This window comes from Amphiura filiformis, chromosome 3 (genome assembly GCF_039555335.1).
Source record: "Amphiura filiformis chromosome 3, Afil_fr2py, whole genome shotgun sequence".
NCBI classification, from domain to species: domain Eukaryota; kingdom Metazoa; phylum Echinodermata; class Ophiuroidea; order Amphilepidida; family Amphiuridae; genus Amphiura; species Amphiura filiformis.
In genome coordinates, this window is record NC_092630.1 from 86,210,541 (window position 1) to 86,234,066 (window position 23,526).

Sequence of the window (23,526 nt, forward strand, 5' to 3'; positions counted from 1 at the left end):
ATTTCAGAGAACATTTACACACCTTCAGAAAGAATTTAGTGTATGCCCCCCCCCCATTTTACTTAAGATAGCGGGTCCACAGTGTGGCTGTTAATTATCAGATTTCATGAGATTTGTTTATAAATGTCCATGGTTTCAATGTGAAATGACAGTCCTCAGTTGCATGTGTAATCCAAGAGTCCACTCTTGCGACTGAATACAAGTTTGGGTGTGTGTGTGCAATGTTCGTGTGTGCAATGTGCATGTGTGTCTCGGCCTAACATCCTAAGAGTAAGAGAATGACTCAACCCTACCTACTGAAATGCTTGTTTTCAGGATGCTGTAATGCTACTTCAAGATGGCAATGGTACCATGTATCCCCTGACCAAGAATGCTACAGGTGGTATCCGTGACCCAGTATGGCTAGACCTACGTCCAGCTAGATGTCTAGATCTAGGCACTTATTATCTCAATCATATATCACTGAGTAGTAATCTCAAGAACAAGGTAGCTGTTATTGTTATGGCACTGGAGGTAAGTCAAGTCTTTTTATCCGTGACCCAGTATGGCTAGACCTACGTCCAGCTAGATGTCTAGATCTAGGCACTTATTATCTCAATCATATATCACTGAGTAGTAATCTCAAGAACAAGGTAGCTGTTATTGTTATGGCACTGGAGGTAAGTCAAGTCTTTTTATCCGTGACCCAGTATGGCTAGACCTACGTCCAGCTCGATGTCTAGATCTAGGCACTTATTATCTCAATCATATATCACTGAGTAGTAATCTCAAGAACAAGGTAGCTGTTATTGTTATGGCACTGGAGGTAAGTCAAGTCTTTTTATCCGTGACCCAGTATGGCTAGACCTACGTCCAGCTCGATGTCTAGATCTAGGCACTTATTATCTCAATCATATATCACTGAGTAGTAATCTCAAGAACAAGGTAGCTGTTATTGTTATGGCACTGGAGGTAAGTCAAGTCTTTTTATCCGTGACCCAGTATGGCTAGACCTACGTCCAGCTAGATGTCTAGATCTAGGCACTTATTATCTCAATCATATATCACTGAGTAGTAATCTCAAGAACAAGGTAGCTGTTATAGTTATGGCACTTGAGGTAAGTCAAGTCTTTTTATCCGTGACCCAGTATGGCTAGACCTACGTCCAGCTAGATGTCTAGATCTAGGCACTTATTATCTCAATCATATATCACTGAGTAGTAATCTCAAGAACAAGGTAGCTGTTATTGTTATGGCACTGGAGGTAAGTCAAGTCTTTTTATCCGTGACCCAGTGTGGCTAGACCTACGTCCAGCTAGATGTCTAGATCTAGGCACTTATTATCTCAATCATATATCACTGAGTAGTAATCTCAAGAACAAGGTAGCTGTTATTGTTATGGCACTGGAGGTAAGTCAAGTCTTTTATCCGTGACCCAGTATGGCTAGACCTCGTCCAGCTAGATGTCTAGATCTAGGCACTTATTATCTCAATCATATATCACTGAGTAGTAATCTCAAGAACAAGGTAGCTGTTATTGTTATGGCACTGGAGGTAAGTCAAGTCTTTTTATCCGTGACCCAGTATGGCTAGACCTACGTCCAGCTAGATGTCTAGATCTAGGCACTTATTATCTCAATCATATATCACTGAGTAGTAATCTCAAGAACAAGGTAGCTGTTATTGTTATGGCACTTGAGGTAAGTCAAGTCTTTTTATCCGTGACCCAGTATGGCTAGACCTACGTCCAGCTAGATGTCTAGATCTAGGCACTTATTATCTCAATCATATATCACTGAGTAGTAATCTCAAGAACAAGGTAGCTGTTATTGTTATGGCACTGGAGGTAAGTCAAGTCTTTTTATCCGTGACCCAGTATGGCTAGACCTACGTCCAGCTAGATGTCTAGATCTAGGCACTTATTATCTCAATCATATATCACTGAGTAGTAATCTCAAGAACAAGGTAGCTGTTATTGTTATGGCACTTGAGGTAAGTCAAGTCTTTTATCCGTGACCCAGTATGGCTAGACCTCACGTCCAGCTAGATGTCTAGATCTAGGCACTTATTATCTCAATCATATATCACTGAGTAGTAATCTCAAGAACAAGGTAGCTGTCATAGTTATGGCACTTGAGGTAAGTCAAGTCTTTTTATCCGTGACCCAGTGTGGCTAGACCTACGTCCAGCTAGATGTCTAGATCTAGGCACTTATTATCTCAATCATATATCACTGAGTAGTAATCTCAAGAACAAGGTAGCTGTTATTGTTATGGCACTGGAGGTAAGTCAAGTCTCTTTATCCGTGACCCAGTGTGGCTAGACTTACGTCCAGCTAGATGTCTAGATCTAGGCACTTATTATCTCAATCATATATCACTAAGTAGTAATCTCAAGAACAAGGTAGCTGTTATTGTTATGGCACTGGAGGTAAGTCAAGTCTTTTTATCCGTGACCCAGTGTGGCTAGACCTATGTCCAGCTAGATGTCTAGATCTAGGCACTTATTATCTCAATCATATATCACTGAGTAGTAATCTCAAGAACAAGGTAGCTGTTATTGTTATGGCACTGGAGGTAAGTCAAGTCTTTTTATCCGTGACCCAGTATGGCTAGACCTCGTCCAGCTAGATGTCTAGATCTAGGCACTTATTATCTCAATCATATATCACTGAGTAGTAATCTCAAGAACAAGGTAGCTGTTATTGTTATGGCACTGGAGGTAAGTCAAGTCTTTTTATCCGTGACCCAGTATGGCTAGACCTACGTCCAGCTCGATGTCTAGATCTAGGCACTTATTATCTCAATCATATATCACTGAGTAGTAATCTCAAGAACAAGGTAGCTGTTATTGTTATGGCACTGGAGGTAAGTCAAGTCTTTTTATCCGTGACCCAGTATGGCTAGACCTACGTCCAGCTAGATGTCTAGATCTAGGCACTTATTATCTCAATCATATATCACTAAGTAGTAATCTCAAGAACAAGGTAGCTGTTATTGTTATGGCACTGGAGGTAAGTCAAGTCTTTTTATCCGTGACCCAGTATGGCTAGACCTACGTCCAGCTAGATGTCTAGATCTAGGCACTTATTATCTCAATCATATATCACTAAGTAGTAATCTCAAGAACAAGGTAGCTGTTATTGTTATGGCACTGGAGGTAAGTCAAGTCTTTTCACAATAGGCCTCCGCAATGTGTGACATTTAGTATCACCATAGAAATTAGACCCAAAGAGTACCAACTCAAAATTACCTATATTGGTTTGTTGCTTGTGGAGATTAAATAGTGAGCAGCCGGGATTTATCGGCTAAAGCCAATTTCTTATTTCCTGGAAGGTAATGTTTGATTTCTCATGTGGTCTGGGCTGTGCGTATCGCGAAAAAAGAGCATAAACACACAAGCGATAAACAATCACGCTGATTGGCTAATCAGTGGTCTTGACAACAAGACGGCTGATTCATCGGTTGTTGGCGCATAGAAGTGGAGGAGACCTCGGCACTTTTACGCGATCACTGATCACCAGTGCGTACCTGGACCACGGAAGAAATAAAAAAATTAACTTTAATATTTAGATGATTACTCTGTGTTGCCAAATAGTATGTCCATTCTTTGTCATTATACACTGCAAGTTATTTGTATATGTACCCATGTTGTATCATCTCATTTTTGTTTGTTCAGGCTCAAGCCTTGATGCCACATATACTACGATGTGATTATGAAGCTGTCTCTCATTTCCTTAGCAACTTGGAACTTGAAACAAGTAAGTGAAACCTGGTGATTTAAAAGCTGTCATTGTTAATAATACGTAACATACATAATTACTAAATATTTATGTACCGCATCACAAGCCAAAAAGGTGTCTGTGGTCAAAAAAAAAAAAAAAACAGAAGAAAAACATGACTCTTCATTTTGAGCTATGGTAGTTAGAGACCCATGTACAAGTTGTTTAGTTGCAAATAACCAAACTATAAGAAAAATTGTTGTTAGTACATTACAGTGTAATCTACTATGATATGTTCCACTTTCGTTTGGAGTAACCCTTATTTGTGTACAGATATTATTATCAATTGAGGGGCTCACTGACTCCACACTATGCAGTTAAGAAGAGATCAATAATACATAATTCAATTACCTATTTCACACAATGGTTGAGGTCCAATACTCTTTAACCGTTTCCCAATGCTCCAATGTAATATCGAATCTATTATAATTACATAATATTGGTGAAATGGTGATGCAAGTCTGCTGAAAAATCCAAATATTGAAGAAGTTAAACAAAGAAATACCACATACAGTGACTGCTTAACTTCCATTGTTGTAATCCATCTTGTTTTACTTGACAGGTTTAGTGATCAAAGAGCAAAAGTTATCAGGTGTACTTGGTGAAAGATGTGATGGTAATAGGAACATATTCCATGCTTGTATATCAATGTGTTGTCCTACATCCAACTCAGAACTACCTGCTGCTCCATCTAGTGGTAAGGATAAAAAAATACAAACTTTGTGTTTTGCTCTGAATAAAAATTGTTCTAGACGTAAAAAAGAAGAAAAGTTTCACATATTTGTGCGCAATTTGTTTGTGTACATGGTTATTTAATGATCATATTATACTAAATAGGTACTAGTCACTCATAATTTGGGACTCCATCTAGTCACTCTATCAGTCCTGCAATTAATTAATCTGAAATTGTTGATGAACATTCATAGGGCTGGCATGTGAACAGAAGTCATATCTATTGGAGTCATTATCAACTTTGGTCATGACTGAGCAGGGAGACAATTCCAGTTAACACATGAACAATCCCAGTCAGGTTTTGATCATCCAGTGACATGTCTTCTCTTAACTGAGACCGCTAGTATGATGTGACCTTAGGAGAGAAATATATTCATTGGCATGGTCTTTGGGAGTGATGGTGTTATGGTTAAAGCATCATATTTCTAAGTTACCAAAAAAGTCTATTCAATATCTTAATTGAATGTTATAACACATTTGCTTTCTTTATTTAAAACCCTACAGAATCCTCTGGTGTAGGCAGTTTATCATCAGAGTCATTAAGCAGTAGAGCTCAGATATTCCGTAATGCTCTGCATACATTAAGCAATGCTATAGCAGGTGCAGCCATGGCTAGCAGTGGAAGCAGTAGTGCAGCTAGAAGGTAAGGGATGCAACATGAGGATGAATAATAGAATATCAATACCATATCAAATAATGAATCAATGTCTTCATCATGATACATATTCCCTGTACTTAACCAAAAGAACCATGCTAAACTTATTTGTTCAAGAAGTATCCTCAGGCCTGTAGCCAGGATTTTTTGTGGTGGGGTGCTGATTTTTAAAAAGTGGACTTTTTTCCAGGGGAGGGGCAATTTTGTGAAAAGTGGACTTTCTTCCCCAAATTTTGACCTTTTTTGAGCAAAAAAGCTTACAACCCCAATTTTTTGGTTCGCTACTCTCGCAAATTCTAAATTTGTATATATATTTTTGCAAATCGGGGGCGGGGGGGGGGGCACCCCTGGCTACGGGCCTGAGTATCCTAATGATCACTGTTTATGGTTAGTGATCAAACTACAAGTTAAACTGAAGTCTGAAATTGATAATAGTGTGGTCTTTAAATTCAAATAGCAGAACTTTTCGATGTTTGTACATATCACAGCTCTATAAGTTAACGTTGAGATTTATAAAATAGTAATAGCCAGGACAGTCTCTGTAACGTTCCCTGCAACAAATCTACTGAATATTTAGCATTAAAGTCACTTCATTTATGTTACTTAACTCCGTCAGTATGAGTCTGCGTGAGATGATGGGTAGAGCAGCCAGCGCTGCGCGTGCAGCTAGAGCAGCCAGCAGTGGTCTATCAGCAGAAGAGTTACGTGATACATCACCACCTCCTGTACCAAGTGCTATACCTACATTAAGTTGGCCTCCTGAAATTGGAATATATGGTGGTAAGTTACTTACATGACAATGATGTGGGATTTTGTTATCATACCAAAGATAAGTTTGCACAGGAAATTCAATAAATTGTTATTGTTTGATTCACCTCAAGTTAGGTAGTGACGCAATGCCTTTCCGAAGTTGCACTGCAAGCATGTCGTCAAGCCTCCCTTGTACACATGTGTACACTCTGCATGATTAAATTTACGTGCATGTTTCGATATTAAGCCCAGGGAAATGTGCACTTGCATCACAACCGAATTTGAGGTGAACCAATGTATAGATGCGATTACCACCAGTTTTGCCTATTTTCATTTCGGAGAATAAAAAAAAACATGCACCTGTAAATGTGACATGATCAGATCCCATCAGATGAACGCTGGTAATTGTGAAATTAAGATAGATGCAAAATAAGGAATAAAAAGCAAATAACATAAGGAAATATAATAAAGCAAGTATATTGAAGTGTAAGTAGATGTCAACAATAATGTGCTTTGATACAGGGCAAACTCATGATGAGTGTAATTCTTTATTTCAGATGGTTTCCTGTGGTCTGATATTGTCAGATTGTGACACTTTTCAGTGAACAAATTACAGCAAAGTGTTATTTCAGTATGAAGTCCTTGTGATACCATCATTTTAATTTATTTATCATATGTAATACACCTGTTAATTATTTCCCATTTACAGAGCAAGATGATGAAAATAACAGTTTGAATAGTGCTGGTGCCACCGCAGGTTCAACAAGCTCCATAGCCAGCAATGCATCCTCTATGGCCTCAGTACCATTGGTGCCTGTTGTACTCACACCAGAGGAAAGGAAGAGTAATGCACATAGTATACTAAGACTATTGTGTGAGGCTCCTGCTCTAGCACCACATCTAGGAGAACTGCTGTCTGCAAGGTATGCATATCAATTAGCCACTAGCATATTAATACTAGTTCCAATGCAGGTTAGCTCCACAAAGCCATTCCATTTTGGGTATCATGCTTAATTGGTATTATATAATTTAAATTTAAATTTTGATGTATATCTCTCTTGAGGTTATGTAGAACTTTCTCCATTTGAGTGATTAAATTATAGGATAAAATCTATGTGTCGCTTGTTGAGAGAGAAATTATAGGATAAAATTATTATTATTATTATTTATTATTTATTCTTTCTTTATTGAGGGTAATACTGCTTCAGTGACAAGCACTGCTTTTCAAGCAGGCCCTCATTGTATACATGTTATAGCAACAATATTACGATACACAATATTTACAAAAATAGCATACATAATATACTAGTATTACAAATAAGTATAATGGTATCATCAAATACAAGAAAATTATAAATACCATGATTCAAAATACAGAAATACAATAATTATATTTATACAAAAAATAAGCAAGCAAATGAACAAAATGTAGATAAAGACAGGCCTAAATTTCTTTAATTTTTGACTGAAATTGGCCTAAAGTCATATTTTCCATCTGGCGCTCTTACTGTCGGTGGCAAAGAATTCCATGCATAGGCTGCCCTGACGTGAAAAGTACGCTGACCTGAATTTGATTTAAATTTTGGAACAATCAATGTATTAGAAGTATGATTTCTAGTTATATGATTATGGTTATCATGAACAAAATCAAATTGAGAAGATAAGTATGATGGATATTCGTTCTTTAAACATTTGAAAACAGTCATTAATAGAGTATTATGCCATCTTTGATCAAGTTTAACCCACTGCAATGTATTCATTAAATCATTAGTTGGTGTCCTTATATCTGCTGAGAGAATTATTCTAGCTAAATTATTATGAAGTACCTGAAGCCTATTTTGGTACTCTACACTAAAATTTGACCAGACCATGCTGCCATAATCAAAGTGGGGAATAACAAGAGCATTTGATAACATTACAGTGGTTTTATATGGAAGGAAATATTTTATACGCTTTTATTATACCAGTTCTTTTGGAAATAGTTTTACTAACATTATCAACGTGAGCTGACCAAGACATCTTGCTATCAAATTTTACACCTAGATATTTAAACTCATCTACTCTTTCAATATCATTGTTGTTATATAATAAATGTACATTGTTGAACTTTTCAAGCATTTTGTTTGTACCAAAGATCATAAACTTAGTCTTTTCAACATTTAAAGTGAGTTTGTTTACTTTGAACCATTCAGCTACCCTACTTAGACATGACTCCATTTGAATTTTAAGATCAGATTCATTTTTAGCTTTACACATTAAAGAGGTATCATCAGCATACATTACAGTTTTACATTCAGACACAGCATTAGGTAAACAGTTAACAAAAATGATAAACAGTAAAGGACCTAAAATTGAGCCCTGAGGAATACCAATATCAATTGGCCTAAAGTCAGAAAGAGTTGAATTAACATTAACAGTTTGTTCTCTGTTGTTTAAGTATGATTTAAACCATAATAATTCATCCTCATATACCCCATATTGTTTAAGTTTCCTAATCAGAATATCATGATTTACAGTATCAAATGCTTTCTTTAAGTCTATAAATAAAACGCCTGTAGCATAACCTGTATCCATATTCTTTAAAATGTAATCTTGCACATCTAGAAGGGTTGTTGTTGTGGAATGATTCGGACGAAATCCTGATTGAGCATTTGATAACAGTCCTACATTATTCATATATTCATATAATTGATCATGGACAGCTCTTTCAATGATCTTTGATACAATTGGTAATACAGAGATAGGTCTATAGTTACTAACATTAGTTTTATCACCCGATTTAAATATTGGAGTTACTTTAGCCTTCTTCCATGCATCAGGAAAAGTAGACCCATTCAAAGACAGGTTGCAAATATGAACAAGGCATTTTGAGATGAAAGGCGCAGCCAACTTAATAACCTTACATTGAATGGATCTAATCCTGACGATTTACAATTTTGCATTTTACTTATTTGTTTGAGAACAAATTCATTAGATATTGCTCTAAAACTAAATTTGTTTACACTATGATTTTGATGAGAACATATAGTATTACAAGTGCATACATAATTATCATTGTTATTATTAAATTTACTCCCAAGTTCATTACCTATTGAAGTGAAAAACTCATTGAACTCATTTGCCATATCCTTTTGTTACCTGAGTAATTACCATTCTTTTTAACAACTGCTGTAGTTATACTTGATGTTTTGTTTGGTATAATTTTCTTTATTGTTTTCCAAAGATTTTTACTATTATTTATGTTGTTACTTATAGCCTCGTTACAATACCTCTTTTTCAGTGAATATTTCATATTTTTTTTTTTATTTCTAAGAGACCTTGCTTTACTCCAATCTTCAGCATTATTTGTCTTATGTGCTTTTGAAAAATAGTAGTCCCTATCTTTACTTAGTCTCAAAAATTCACTATTCACCCATTCAGGTAAACAACCTTTAACTTTCTTTTCCTTAAATGGTGCATGCGTGTCACAGGCAGCATTGAATGAAGACTGCCATTCATTAAGTGCTTCATTGACATCATTTATATTACGAATTCTACCCCAATCAATATTTTTGATTGTATCAATATAATCTGCTTCATTAAAGTTTTTGAAACATCTGGATCTTACAATTTTTGGTGGAAGTTTCAACTTATTACATTTTCTTACAGCATATATTAATGAATGATCACTAAGACCTAAACTATGAACACCAGATGAGATAATAAGTTCTGGTTTTGATACAAATATTAAATCAATTTTTGTTTTACTAGTTTCAGTTATTCTTGTATAATCTGTTATAATTTGTTTCATATTAGAATTGTTTGCCAACCTTGTCACTTTTCTTAAATTACCAATTTTAACCTGATCTAAATTAAAGTCTCCTAAAATATATACATCATCATATAAATTGTTACATTTCTTAAATATATCATCAAGATTATCAAGAAAATCAACAGTACAGTCTGGTGGGCAATAATACTGCCAACTAAAATAGGCTTTGTATTGGTTTTAAAATTAAGTTCAATAAAAATACCTTCAATATCATTATCATATAAATCCTCATTTTGTTTTGACAAAATACTGTTTTAACATAACATAAAACTCCACCCGTGTTTTACCATTTTGTCTATCAAGTCTATAAGTATTATAACCATCTATTTCTACTTCTGAGTCATCAACATCCTTATCTAACCAAGTCTCATTAATACATAATGCATCAATAGCATTGTCATTCAAAAGGAAATTAACCTCATCAACTTTGTGGATTAAACCCTGGATATTTAAATGAGCTATTTTAAGACCCTTCCTAATCTTACACTTTAAATCAATAAAGCCCTCATTAAGAGGAAGTTCATCATTAGCAAGTTTGTGAAAACAATTCTTACAATACCAATTATTATTTAGCTTAACATCATTATCATCAACACATCTAAGGTGAAAATCAAGAGTACAATTATTACAAGTTACATAAAGATCATTTTTAAGATTTTTCTTACACACTCACCACAAAAATCATTTTCAGTTTTCTTGCAAATTTTGACATTCTTTACAGTTTTTAAAGTTTCAGTTCCTTTTTTACCGGTACTATTTTTATCTTTTACCTTACAACACTTGTTTGTACACTCATTGTTGTCACATGTTGTGACACTAGTAATTTCTTCATCATCAAGATTTCCATTGTCTGCACCATTGGCATAAACATCATGAGAATTTTCATTTTCCATATCAGAAGTACTGATTGAAACATCATTATTACTACTACATGTAATAGCACTAGTTATATGTACAGATTTCTTTAGAATAGCATTAGCATGTTTAGTGTCATCACTCATATTATTTACAATATTTATATCATTTGTTATATTATTTACATGAACATTGTTATTACTACTACTAGGAATATTGTGGGAACAATTGTAATTTACAGAAGTACTTTCAGGATAAACATCTGCTTTTTCAAAACATAATCTACTTGTATCATCACTATTAATCTATGTGTCGCTTGTTGAGAGAGAAATTAAATCAATGCATATCACCAAAATGTTGATGTATATGATAAAGGAGCCCTGCAGGGGAGAACGTTGGACAAGCAACATTATTCAGGGCAAATGCATTATGTTGTTTCAGTTCTCAAACAACAAGTAGTATGGTAGACTTTCTCAAAAGTGCTTTCAAAACTTCCAGAAAGTTAGCATTTTGCCATGTTCAATGGCTTGATGGAATAACATGAATCGTAAATGATATTTTTATGAAAAATGTCTTCAGACAATTTAACGTATCTGTTACTTTTGCATGTTGCCAGGGATGCCCAAGGTGATACTCCATTTATGGCTGCAGTAACAGGTCGTGCCTATCCTGGTGCACTCACCTTATTTGACACTATTACTCAGCTAGCAGCAGGGCAGAGACCAGTAGAATCACAGGCTACAGGAGAGTCTACATTTGCCAGAGCAGAGTTTGATGACAAGCTATTCAAGAGAACCATCTATCCACCTGGTAGTGAGCCTGATGCATCACCACTCTATGTGTTATGTTTTAATGACACATGTAGCTTCACATGGACTGGTACAGAACACACCAAACAGGTGAGACACTTGTAATCTTAATTAACCCTAACCCTGACCATCTATCCACCTGGTAGTGAGCCTGATGCTTCACCACTCTATGTGTTATGTTTTAATGACACCTGTAGCTTTACATGGACTGGTACAGAACACACCAAACAGGTGAGTGGCTCAGTGGTATATAATTGGACTGTGAAAGGCTGATTCTGCTATGTGTGCATGTTGCTTGTTGGGGGAAAAATATGTAAAATCGGAAGCTGTATCTCTTCTCAAAATCTCAAAATTTGCATACTATTTGTTGAGCGGGTATTACTTTGAACAAGCGAAGAGTATGTTTGAAAAGAATGGTGAGATTATAATTTAATTTAGTCAGAGTATGTTATTTTAACTGCAATACTGATAAGAGCATTGTGCACATTCTTCATCTGTAAATGAAACATTGTTACACCTTTGTGTCACCAGTCAAGTAGCCTTTGAATTGATGTAATCATATAAGATGTTGCTTGTCTTTCTACAGGATATATTTGAATGCCGTACCTGTGGACTGACTGGAGCTCTATGCTGCTGTACAGAATGTGCCAAAGTCTGTCACAAGGGACATGATTGCAAGTAAGCAACAATTTTCATCCTCATGTTTTTTCACAGCCAGATCAAGTCAATATGTACAAAATTGTATGTGTTAATGAAGAAGGAATTTACAACCGCACTCAAAGGGACTGCGGTTTCCATGGTTATATAACTATGAAGATTTAGGCAATTGATTATGATAATGAATAAAGGCTGAGTAGGTATAAAAGTGAGTTGTGTTCACTTGTTACTTTTACAAGTAAGTACAGGATGAAAGCTACTCTTTTTTTTCATCAAGATTATCCTGAGAAAATAAACATTGAATAGTATCAAGTGTTATAATTATATCACTTGATTTGTTACCAGATTGAAGCATACTGCACCACATGCATACTGTGACTGTTGGGAGAAGTGTGAATGTAAAGCCCTCATAGCTGGAGCCAATACTGCACGTATGGAGCTCTTGGATAGACTCATTCATGAGACAGACTTGGTCAAAGTTCCTAATAGTCGGTAAGTGTTGCATTCTCACCTGTAATGGCTATATTGACTGAGATAATAAAGTAAACTATAATAATTTCAGGCCTTCACATCTAGAATTTGGTGGAGCTTTTGTATAATTATTCTCCTGGATTTGTCTAGGAGCTCAACAAGGAGCTTTGTTTGAAATTGCAAGAATCAAAAGCACAGGAACATTAACAAACAAGGAGTCCAATAAATAACCCTCCTCACACAGAGTTAGGAGCAAGTCAAGGAGCTCTGGAGTGATTGAGCTCCGCCAGAATGAAGATCTGTTTATAATAATGTAGAGAGTGACACTCTGTTTAAACTTTTGAAGCAAATTATGCTTGATGCGAGATGATGCAACCTTTATAATCATTTGTTTAGAGTCTTGGCTTATTTTGTGTTTATTTGCAAAAGGACTGTTTCTGTGTAAGTTTTGACCAAATTGTAATTGTGTTTTCGTGCATCTTGCGGTATTATTCTTGTCATGGATGATGCGCATTGCCCGAGATTTACATTGTAAGTAAATATTATGGATATTTATAGTTTCCTCTCTCAATTAAGAGGTGTAATAATAATAAAATGACTTCTATTTTGTTACAGTGGTGAGCACATACTGTTGTTCCTAGTACAGACAGTGGCCAGACAAACAAATGAACAGCGCCATGTAGGACAGTCTCGTAACAGACTATCGCGAAAAAACACCGATGCAGGTAACTACTCAAAATTAGCAATATTTCATGAATTATTTTTTCCACAACTTACAATCTAAATATTATATTTCCTTGAAAGATTACGGAAATTAGCAGCCGAATTTATTAGTTTCAGTATTTACAGTAACTTTTTAATCAATACATTTTGTGAATTGATCTGGTAAAATTTAGTTAGTGAATAGTGTGAATACTTTCATTTAGTTAGATGATTAAATACTTCACAAAGCAGTTTGATATTAAAAGCTTGTTGACTTTAAAGGATGTGTTGACATCAAAGTGGTGCAAATTCTTCCAACTTCATAAATAGGACAAACATTTGATATTTATGGCCACTGCTGGATATCTCTCAAGATAAAGATTAAGTGTGGCATCAGTTTTGCTTCCAGATGGCAACCTTACTATGATTGCAATATGAAAAGGATTTATGTCATGATGTCATATGTCAAATAGAAAGATTAAACTAAACAAAAATGGCAGCAATTAGAATGAACTTTACATTGTTTTTACCATATTACCAGGTGAATCCGAGATACCTGATCATAATCTGGAACCACCTCGATTCTGTCGACATGCACTCAACTGTATGCTGCAAGACTGGCAAGCAGTGGAAGCCATGTTGAAAAATGGTGATAATAAAAGGTGAGTACTGCTAGTTGTGGATGACCATTGTCATAGATGTACCATTAATGTACATTTTCCATCTATATTTGCTTGATTCACCTCATTTCTGTGGAGTGTTCGATATGCTTCACTCACACTTGTTTTGCATAACTTGCTTTCAACACTTTATATATGTTTTGTTGCAGTGAATGTCCTGGTGGACCTAATGTAACCCACACACCAATGGGAGAGGATGAAGTCTATCTCAAAGGACAATCAGCTACTCTCAGGTTGGATTGGTTCACACATACACTGGTTGTCAAGTGTCAAAGTTCTGTAAGTCTCAGGGATGTAAATTGTCTGGGTTTTTCCCCCCGGATTTCTGGTTTTTTTCCAGATCCAGAATCAGAAGATATGATATTTCATCATAAAAGAGAGAAAAAGAAATTGGGTGGGGGGAGGGGTGATACCCTCATAGCTTATTCCCCATTTCTTAGCATTCACTAAAAAGATAGTGCTCCGATCAAGAGTTCAGCTTGCTCGCTTCAGTCGCACAGTTTCAGCTTTGTTTTTTCAATGGCTGCTTACATCCCATCTTGTAATAATAATGTTTTCTTTCTCTATTCTTCATTGAAAATAAAAATTTTGTGTTTAGTAGTGATTTTGTTCTTTTTACAATACATTTGTTTAAAATCAAGTTCCACCTGCAAGGAAAGTGCCCACAATCGGTGTCAAATATTTTTCTCTACAGCACCAAACTTGATTGAATTAAATTGGCTTTAGGATGCAAAATGTTTGAAATAAAGTGTGGTTGTTTGAATATTATTTTACAGGACCTAGATACCCTCCTGTTAACTCTGATTCGACGTATAAGAAATGCTGGTAGTGAAGAGAGAAAGACCCAAGCCGTTGATGTTGCCCGTCGTTTTGTCAGATCTGTTGCCCGTGTTTATGTTGTGCTGGGAGTAGAGATGGCACCTGGCAAGAAATGGACGTAAGTTGCAAGAATTGGCTATATTTGGTGTCATGGGGAGAAGGGAGATTGTGATGTGTATCTCACAAAAATTGCAAAAAATTGTAACATGATGTATCGATTCACTAGTTCGCACAAAATGCCTAGTAAATATTTCTTATCATCATTCATATTAATTTAAAATTGTATCATTAGTATTACTTTTCCAAACTCTTGTGACTTTTGCAGTTCTGAGGCAGTTTTACGATGCAAGCGTGTGTTCAAAGCTTTGATACACCAATCCATTCCTGAGTTGTGTGAGATAGCGGAATCCTTGATTGCCCCAGTACGTATGGGTGTAGCCAGACCAACTCAACACTTCTTGCCACTCAACAGTCATACTGATGCCATACAGGTGAGAAAGAAAGTGTAAAGATTTGTACAGTTCACTATGTGGTGTGTTGTAATGTTTAAGTAAACTGAAGTTCAAGTGCCAGAGCTTGTTTAAGGAACAGCGCATCCAAAGAATGCAATGCAATGTAATGTAATGGGTTTCATGATGTTGTTTCGTTCAGTAACAACATCATGACTGATGATATAAAGAAATGGACAAGTGGATGTGTGGCAGCAGCTACATTATACATAGCAATAGATAGGGATGGAGGACCACAGTAGTACCCTTCTGACAATATTTGAGCCACCTGACAAGACAGAGGGAGAGAGGGTTCCATAGTTCATATGTTGCATGTTTTAACTGGTAATTTATCGCATGTCTTTTAACTTTGTATGCCTTTGCTATCCTCTATGACAGGGAAGCGAAGAACTCTTCTTTACTGAGCCCCTTCCAGTGCGGTCAGCATCAAGTACATCACATAGAGGAGCTACCGGTACTTCTCGTAACATGAGTTCTATGAGATCTAGTCGTCAGCATCATCATAGTCGTCGTATTGTAGAGGAGGAAGAGGAACATGAGGTGGTGGTAGCTGATGGGGAGGAGGTAAGAAGAAGAATCCTTTATACGATTCGTATATTACAGTCAGTGTAAAAGGGAGGGTTTCAAGTTATCTGGAGTTGGACTATTCCACGGTGTTTTTTTTTCTATTACATGAAGCAGATCATCAGAATTATTGAAACGGATGTGCCTTGGCCTACAAATACAAATATGGACTAAATATGGTAGCGTGAAAGTCCCAAAGGATCGATGCGAAATGTAGGCCTAAATGTCAGGATCATGAATAGCATAAATACCTGGTCATCGTTGATTATGAAATGGTTGTAAGATTGATTGTGATTTGCCACGGATTGTGAATTAATTAATTTAAGTTATTTAATTAAAGAAATGAGATCAATAAAGGTGACTCATGACAACATATAAATTTATCAATATTATATTGTACTGGTTTCCCAGCGTAAACTATAGCTTCACAATGCACAACAATATATTCAATATTCACGTATCAAGTTTACAATTCCAATCTCATTACTGAAATTATCAGCAAAATAACGACATTATTTAATCATTAAAACCAGTCACTTCATCCTGTAAAAGTCACGAGTGCATCGGCATAAAAGCTTAAATCATCGTGGGCTTGTTTACAAATAAACAGCTGATTGCTGTAATTTCCCACGCTCAAATTGATGATGAAATTTAGAGTATCGGACTCTATCGCCGATCTCTCAATACATTTATTATATTATTTATTTATTAAAAGGCCGACGTATTGATTAGAAAATCGTGACAATTAATGAGATGAATTAACTAAAGAAATTAATGATTTATGTTTTATCGACGATGCGTATTTTATTTATCTGACTGAAGTTAAAAATAGAAAAGCCAAAAACCTGATCACGCCATAAGCGAGAACTCACTCGGAATTAATCCGCGCTTACTGAGTCTCCGTGATCCACAAGTATACTAAATCTTACATAAATTAATCAACACATTTCTAGTCAGATATTATATTAAATACGAATCATTACGAATTATTACAACACTCACATAGCTGATCCTGAAAGGATCAGCGAATCTATCAGAATGTCCGAGTGCCGAAGTGTGAGTTGCAAGACATGGAAAAACACGTCCACCCGGTACAAAGCCTGGGCCGCAACTCAGCCGTTCCAAAACAACACGATCGGCATTTCATTTCTATATCGCACAAGCAATTTGGGTCGCGCAATTTGCGTACGCGCTGCGCCTGCAAAGCAAGCACGCGATACCTAAGCAAATGAAATAAAGAGTGAAATGAATAGATTATAAAATATGATAAAATATGATTATCGCTGCCGAAGTTTAAATGATGGTTTTCAATATTAGTAGGCCTACTGAGGAGCCTACTGGGGGTTCCGTTACATTATAGTCTCATGCCAAGGACAAGACCTAAAGTATTGACTTTGATATGGATATGATATTAAATGCTCATTATGCTGTGTGGTTTGCTTCATGTACAATAAGAGAAGACATGATAGAGAGCTGGCAATTTCCAATCGTACGTATCATATGCCAATGCATCTATTTAAAATCCTGTCACATGAGTTATTTTGAATAGATGCACAGGCGTTTGAAACATACCTTTGGAAATCACAAGCTCTCTATTATTGATTACTCTTGTTACCCACCTTTGTCCAGAAACCGTGGAATGACCCAGTTTGTCAGTATGGGTAAAGAAAAAAAATTATTTGTAGTTTTTTTACATTGTAGGATGTTCATACTATTTTACAGAAGGGCGATTCCATAACTTTTAATGGAATATTCATTTAAGAGGTTAATTACCCACAGTAGTTCTGTAAACGGAATGTGAAAATCTTCAGTGTTTGCCCCAAGGAATATTCTGTGGTCTAAAACAAAATATTTTGATTTGTCATAAACTCATCATTCCCCTTCAAAAGATAAAAAATAATGCAAAGTCATATACCCCTAATGCAGATCTAGGATATCAATACCTGTGTGTACATTAGTGCTTTGACAAATGATAAATTGTAATTAAATGGCATGCATAGCATGTATTACTAAGGTTATTAATCAAAACAAAATTTGATGTGATTTTCCAGATGGATATTGTTGTTGGGGATGTGATGGAAGTGCAACATGAAATGCGTAGTCAAGAACAAGGAGATCAGAATGACAACCAAGGCAACCAGGAGAATAGAGAAGACCATCAGGATGATGAAGGTATGTGAGCCATGCAAAAGACAAGCAACAAACACACCATCAAAGAACAAAGATACATTATGAACCTATTTATAAATAAATAAAATAATGTATGCTATTAGAATAATCACATAGCTGCCTATGAACAAGCGCATAATATGACTACCTCCTAACAGCTCCCCATATTGCACTTAGTGAAGTGGGACAAGTGAGATGTAGTGTGTTGCCCAAGGACACAAGATGTTGGCCCTGAACCTATAACAAACCCACAACTTTATGAACTTGAATTGAATGCCGTAACATAGGTCACCATGATCTCCTTATGTATTGAAATCAAAATACTTATTTTTATGTGATGTCAAGTAATAGCCCTGTTAACTGGGAGTGAAGTTTGATTGGCTCACCAATTCAGGTCATAATGAATTTGCATGTATTTTGGGCCATCTAGCACTTCACACAGTGAAAGTGACATTTGTTGACACAATATGTCAATGAGCAGTCACTTGCAGTAATTGTCATGATAATGCTTGGGCTATAAATTTAATTTCAAAATTGTGATGCAAAGACAATTGATGCATAATGCATTTCTCATAATTGTCAGCTGCCTCGTCTTTTCCCTTCCAGTTGCCAATGAGAGTGACATGGACTTGGATCTTCTTGCTGAGAGTGATAGTGACAGTGAGAGTAATCATAGCAACCAGGACCAAGACAACACTAGTCCAGATCCAGAGAATGTTAGTGGAAGACGTAGTGCCATCACAGCTGGTACTGCTGGCTCTGATGCTGGTAAGTGGATAACATAGTCTTAATCTTGTATTTTCTTGTCGTACATCATTCTAAGCCAGATTGCAAAAGTGTGTGTATGTCTTCTCTTGCTTTGGATAGAAAGGATTATACTTTCCAGAACAGTCACATAAACATAATATATTTTGTATGCCTACTAAACACACATGTCTTGTTTTTGAAATCAATTTTTAAATCAAGAGTAATTTCCCAATATTTAACAAAACCAACTTTTTTGAACTTAAAAAAAGCAAGAGTAGTACCTAGTTTATTACACCACACTCATATACTAAATATTTTCTATTAATTAAATATAAGTGATCCATCCATTATCTCTCCTAGGAGGTGGATCTGTTGCTGTTTTCTTCTCAGAAGATGAGTCGTCCTCCAATGCTGATGATGCAGAAGAAGAGGAAGAAGAAAGTGAGAATGAGATAGAGGAAGAAGATGACTCCGAGGCACCTGCATTTGTTGGTAATGTCTTAGAACGACCTGGAACCAGTAGAGGCTCGTCAGGTACTCGCAATACTACCCAGCCTATCACACATCCAATGCACTGGGCATTCCGTAATCAGCAGCCTACGACACAGCCTACACGTACTGCTGAAAGCTCTGCTACCATCGCAGCATCAGCTTCTACAGGAGGTATACATTTTGCCATATTTTTTGTTGCATTTTGTTTATTTATCTTGTCTTTTTTTGTATAGTGACAGCAAGATATTTAAGGGCAGAGTAATGGGTGAGAACATGGACCTTTTCGAGCTTCATTATTTCTGAATTGTATGTCCAAAGTATATAAAACTATACATTTTTGGAAAGGAAATGAGTCAAGGAATCCCATGGTGACTTCAGATTTGTTCAAAAATATCAAGTTTTTGAAAAATCACAAAAATTCACTTTTTTTTACCCCAATTTTTTTGTGACAACTTAGAAAAAAATCCGTTCTGAGTAAAAAAAAATCAGTTAGATTTTCATGAAGAAGGACATGAACTTAGGGAAGGTTTTTTATTTTTTGAAATTGTCTCTTTTTTGAAATATTGAAAAGTCATGTGAAAAAAGCCATTTTGTCACTCTATTAAGCTAAAAATTGCACATAATGGTGTATATTTTTGTTTAAAACAAATATTTTGAAAAAATGAAAAAACCTTCCCTAGACTTTGATGTACTCTAAAGGATAGTGCAAAAAGTTTACCCTTTGCTTGCATATTTTTCGAGTTATCTTGTCACAAAAATCGCGCAATATTGTCAAAGGTGAACTCTGAGAAATCGACGTTTTAGTGAAAAAATGTCAAAATTATGCACAAAACGTCCTTAAATTTTAAAACGGTAAGACTTTCACACTTGTAAAAGCTGTATCTGGTGCATGGTCTAAATATGCATCTTTTTGCACCAATGAATCTATAATGTCTGCTTTCAGTGCGCCAAAATTCAAAATAATAAAAAAATCTAAGTGGCATTTTGACTGCAAATTTTTGTTTTGTTTACACCGCATTTGCTGGCGTTAACAACATACCGAATGCGCCTTGACTGCGTTGGACATACGCCATGAGAGTTGCGCCACGTCACGCCGACGCTTGAATCGCTGCGTAATCACAACATATTTCGCATTCAAAGCATTTCTGACTCATTATTTCCGCCAATTTACTAAGCTGTCTTGAGCCATGTGACTTTTTAGAGTTGAAAGGAGTGAAATAAATGAAGGAAAAATACGAATAAATATTAGCAAGTTGTATTTTATCAGTTTCAAGTGAAAGAATACATCTTAGTGTTGATAAATATAAAAAAATCTCAAATTCGGTCGTGGACGAATGTGTCTTCCATTACTCTGACCTTAAGGCAACTGTGATAGCAGGAGCCATGTTTTTCCAGTTTTAGCCATTTACCTAAAACCCTGCTGTGTACTTCTTAATCTTTATACATTGATCTGATAGGAAATGAGTCGAGGCAGTCAATAACCACATTTATATTTCCATAAGGCTTGCAGTTCTTGAATTGAAGACCAAAAATATTTGAAAATGAGAGTTGTGGGCATTTCCCCTTGGGATCTCCTTTACATAACCCATACCATTCCTCTTGTGTGTCAGCTTTATTTGTTTCAATACTTGAGTGCAAACTCCGCTATGTCATGCTGCCTGACCCGCCTTAATATTGTACCATTATTGTTCACCATCAGGTGGTCTTATCTACATTGATCCATCCAATCTGAGGCGTACAACCATCACAGCATCGGCCAGTAATATGCCACCGCATAGCACCACCACCAATACAACAAATGAGCATGCTCATTCCACCACTGCAAGTAGGCTAGCAAGATCACATGGTATTGTAGTACGACAGATTGCTGACCTACTAGCTATGTTACCCAATTATAGTGGCTTGTCTTCTTTATCAGAGAGTCTAGATGTTACCCCAGAAGATATCACAAGCCTACAAGTAAGTCATTGGGAGTATTTTAAAAGTTGATGAATAAAATTACAGATTTGTGGTGCTTGAGACAGACTACTTAACCCAATTTAATCTGAATAGATTTCTTTGAAACAAAACCAAAACTGGACTCGTGATTGATGGTTTCACCTTTCACAGTTAATAGGCATCTTCAGAAGAATTATAGTGTGTCTCGTGTCAAGTTGAGAGTAATGCCATGTTGGATTTCGCAGTCCCAGATTTCGAATCACGTGCTAACCTAATCGTGCGGGCGTATACTTGTAGAAGAGCGATTTGTCTGTACGCTGGCAGTACTGATTAAAATCTGCCACTGAAATCCAAAATGGCGTTACTCTCAACTTGGGATGAGACATACTATACAATTACAATTTTTGATTATCAATGGATGTTGCTGCTCTTTTATACAGGGCCTTCTTTTAGATCGGTACTAGATACTGAAGAGGCTAGTGGCTACCCTGGGTAAAGCACAATTAACCCTAACTAAACCAGGTCTCACTAATCACTATTAAAACCACTACTTGTTCATGCATTCCATGTGATGTGGTGACGCAATCAGCCTAAGTCATATATTCCTAGAGAATCGCTGGCCGGTACATGACCGTGTTATAGCTCCCCAATACTAGATCAAAACAGTGGTTGTTGTTTGTATTTAATTAGTTGTACCAAGCAATGACAAGTAGCAACACTTTGATATGAGTTCCTTGTTATTTGAATTTCTTTCCAGACATTGGCAGAGGGCAGTCTGCGATCAACTTGGGACTGGTTGGTTTGCATCATGAATAGCACAGAGGCTCAGTTAAGATATGGTAAAGCATTAGCCTCTATCACAGACCCAGCCCATCCAACTCATCCCATGCATACACAATACATGCGTGGACTAAGAGGAGCTGCACGGGAGGCTGCTACAAGAGAAGAGGCATCTTTCTTACGTAGTATTGAGAATCGCCGTCAAGAGGCACATGGTAGTAGTGATGAACACAATGCCATGATGGATTTCCTTAATTATGCTTTGTCATTGATGCGATCTCATAACCAAGAGCACTCGGGATGGTTACCTGTCTTGGATGTTGCTGCACTCAAGCATGTTGCATACGTGTTAGATGCTGTTATTTACTACTTGCGTAGCATTGATCCAGATAGCAAACCTGACGGTGATCATGGTAAAGACTCGTTGTGGACTGTTGGTCAAGATTATGATTGTGATGATAACACTGAAGATGATGCAACAGAAGCTAGTAATGCTGCTGATGGTGATAGTGTTAATGAAGACGATACACAGTCAACTGGAGGCCGCAATTGGCATCCATTTTTTGTGCGCTCAGATTCAACAACATTCCTTGGGTGTCTTCCTCCTGATCCAGTCAGCACACCTCTAGTAGATGCTCTTCCTCTTGCTGAGAAACCGCATCTATTACAGCCGAGTGCATCTCGTGAACAATTATTTGGTACTCCTCAGCAGCCTGTTGCTTCTTCATATGAGTCCAGCAGTTCACATAGTACATCTGTTAATGTGGACACCCAGTATTTAGAAGTGTTACCAACTCAGATGAGCTTATCAATAAGACGTCCTGGTCAGTTTGCTGATGCCAGTGAAGAGATGGAACAGGATGAAGGTGATGCAACAGAAGGTGCTGCTCCTGCTAATACAGTAGCAACAATGACTTCTAATGAAGGCTCAAGTGGCCCATCAGGTAAGAGGTTACTGAGTCACTGACTGTAGATGGACAAACATTAATATAAACAGAGAAGGTCGGTCTATGTTAAAAGCCATCTTTGAGAGACTTTAGATATGAGGAAATAGAAGTACCTGCAATCTTTAGCATTTCCAAGTATAGTTTATTTGTAACACCAATTTTGGGTCATGCATCAAATTCAATTGAGCATGGAGGGTGTGAATCATGTTACAAACTCAGATGAGCTTATCAATAAAGCGTTACAAACAGTAGTCAGGTTTTTTGGTTGCACATATACTCCCCATTGTTAAACAAAAGGAATAGCTTACAGATATTGATGTGAAAAAGAATAGTTTTCATTAAAGCACTTTTTAATTGCGCTGTTCCATATGGAAACCACACCCCTTCTACTGTTGTGGAAGATTTTGAAATTCCATTCAAATTCAACAGTTTGGAATTCCAAACAGAATTGTCTACTTTTAGACCACATTGTGCAAAGTTCAACTGGATTATATATATTTTAACAATATTCAGCTCGATTTTTACTTTTCCAGCTGGATTGACCATAAGGTTAACTGGAATTGAGATGGCAGTGAAATTTTCCATGGGGGTTTTAAATGGAATTGTCCAGTGCAGCTAGGACAGGATTGTTATGATTATGTCATTTCCAATTGATGTGTTATTCAGTTTGGTACTGCTT

At 36.5% G+C, this 23,526-nt stretch overlaps 1 protein-coding gene across 1 annotated transcript in view; it reads left to right on the top strand.

Moving 5' to 3' along the window:
• The window catches only part of LOC140149308 (E3 ubiquitin-protein ligase UBR5-like), a 52,802-nt gene that overhangs the window by 20,324 nt on the left and 8,952 nt on the right, over positions 1-23,526 (top strand). Inside the window, exons 19-38 of the mRNA XM_072171574.1 lie at positions 316-513; positions 3,658-3,739; positions 4,323-4,457; positions 4,997-5,135; positions 5,764-5,927; positions 6,607-6,820; positions 11,180-11,462; positions 11,959-12,050; positions 12,375-12,521; positions 13,116-13,225; positions 13,744-13,864; positions 14,032-14,161; positions 14,659-14,819; positions 15,027-15,192; positions 15,589-15,774; positions 17,826-17,946; positions 18,550-18,711; positions 19,051-19,353; positions 20,882-21,141; positions 21,878-22,844. Of these exons, the coding sequence (XP_072027675.1) occupies positions 316-513; positions 3,658-3,739; positions 4,323-4,457; positions 4,997-5,135; positions 5,764-5,927; positions 6,607-6,820; positions 11,180-11,462; positions 11,959-12,050; positions 12,375-12,521; positions 13,116-13,225; positions 13,744-13,864; positions 14,032-14,161; positions 14,659-14,819; positions 15,027-15,192; positions 15,589-15,774; positions 17,826-17,946; positions 18,550-18,711; positions 19,051-19,353; positions 20,882-21,141; positions 21,878-22,844 (4,141 nt within the window). The remainder of the gene's footprint in view (positions 1-315; positions 514-3,657; positions 3,740-4,322; positions 4,458-4,996; positions 5,136-5,763; positions 5,928-6,606; positions 6,821-11,179; positions 11,463-11,958; positions 12,051-12,374; positions 12,522-13,115; positions 13,226-13,743; positions 13,865-14,031; positions 14,162-14,658; positions 14,820-15,026; positions 15,193-15,588; positions 15,775-17,825; positions 17,947-18,549; positions 18,712-19,050; positions 19,354-20,881; positions 21,142-21,877; positions 22,845-23,526) is intronic.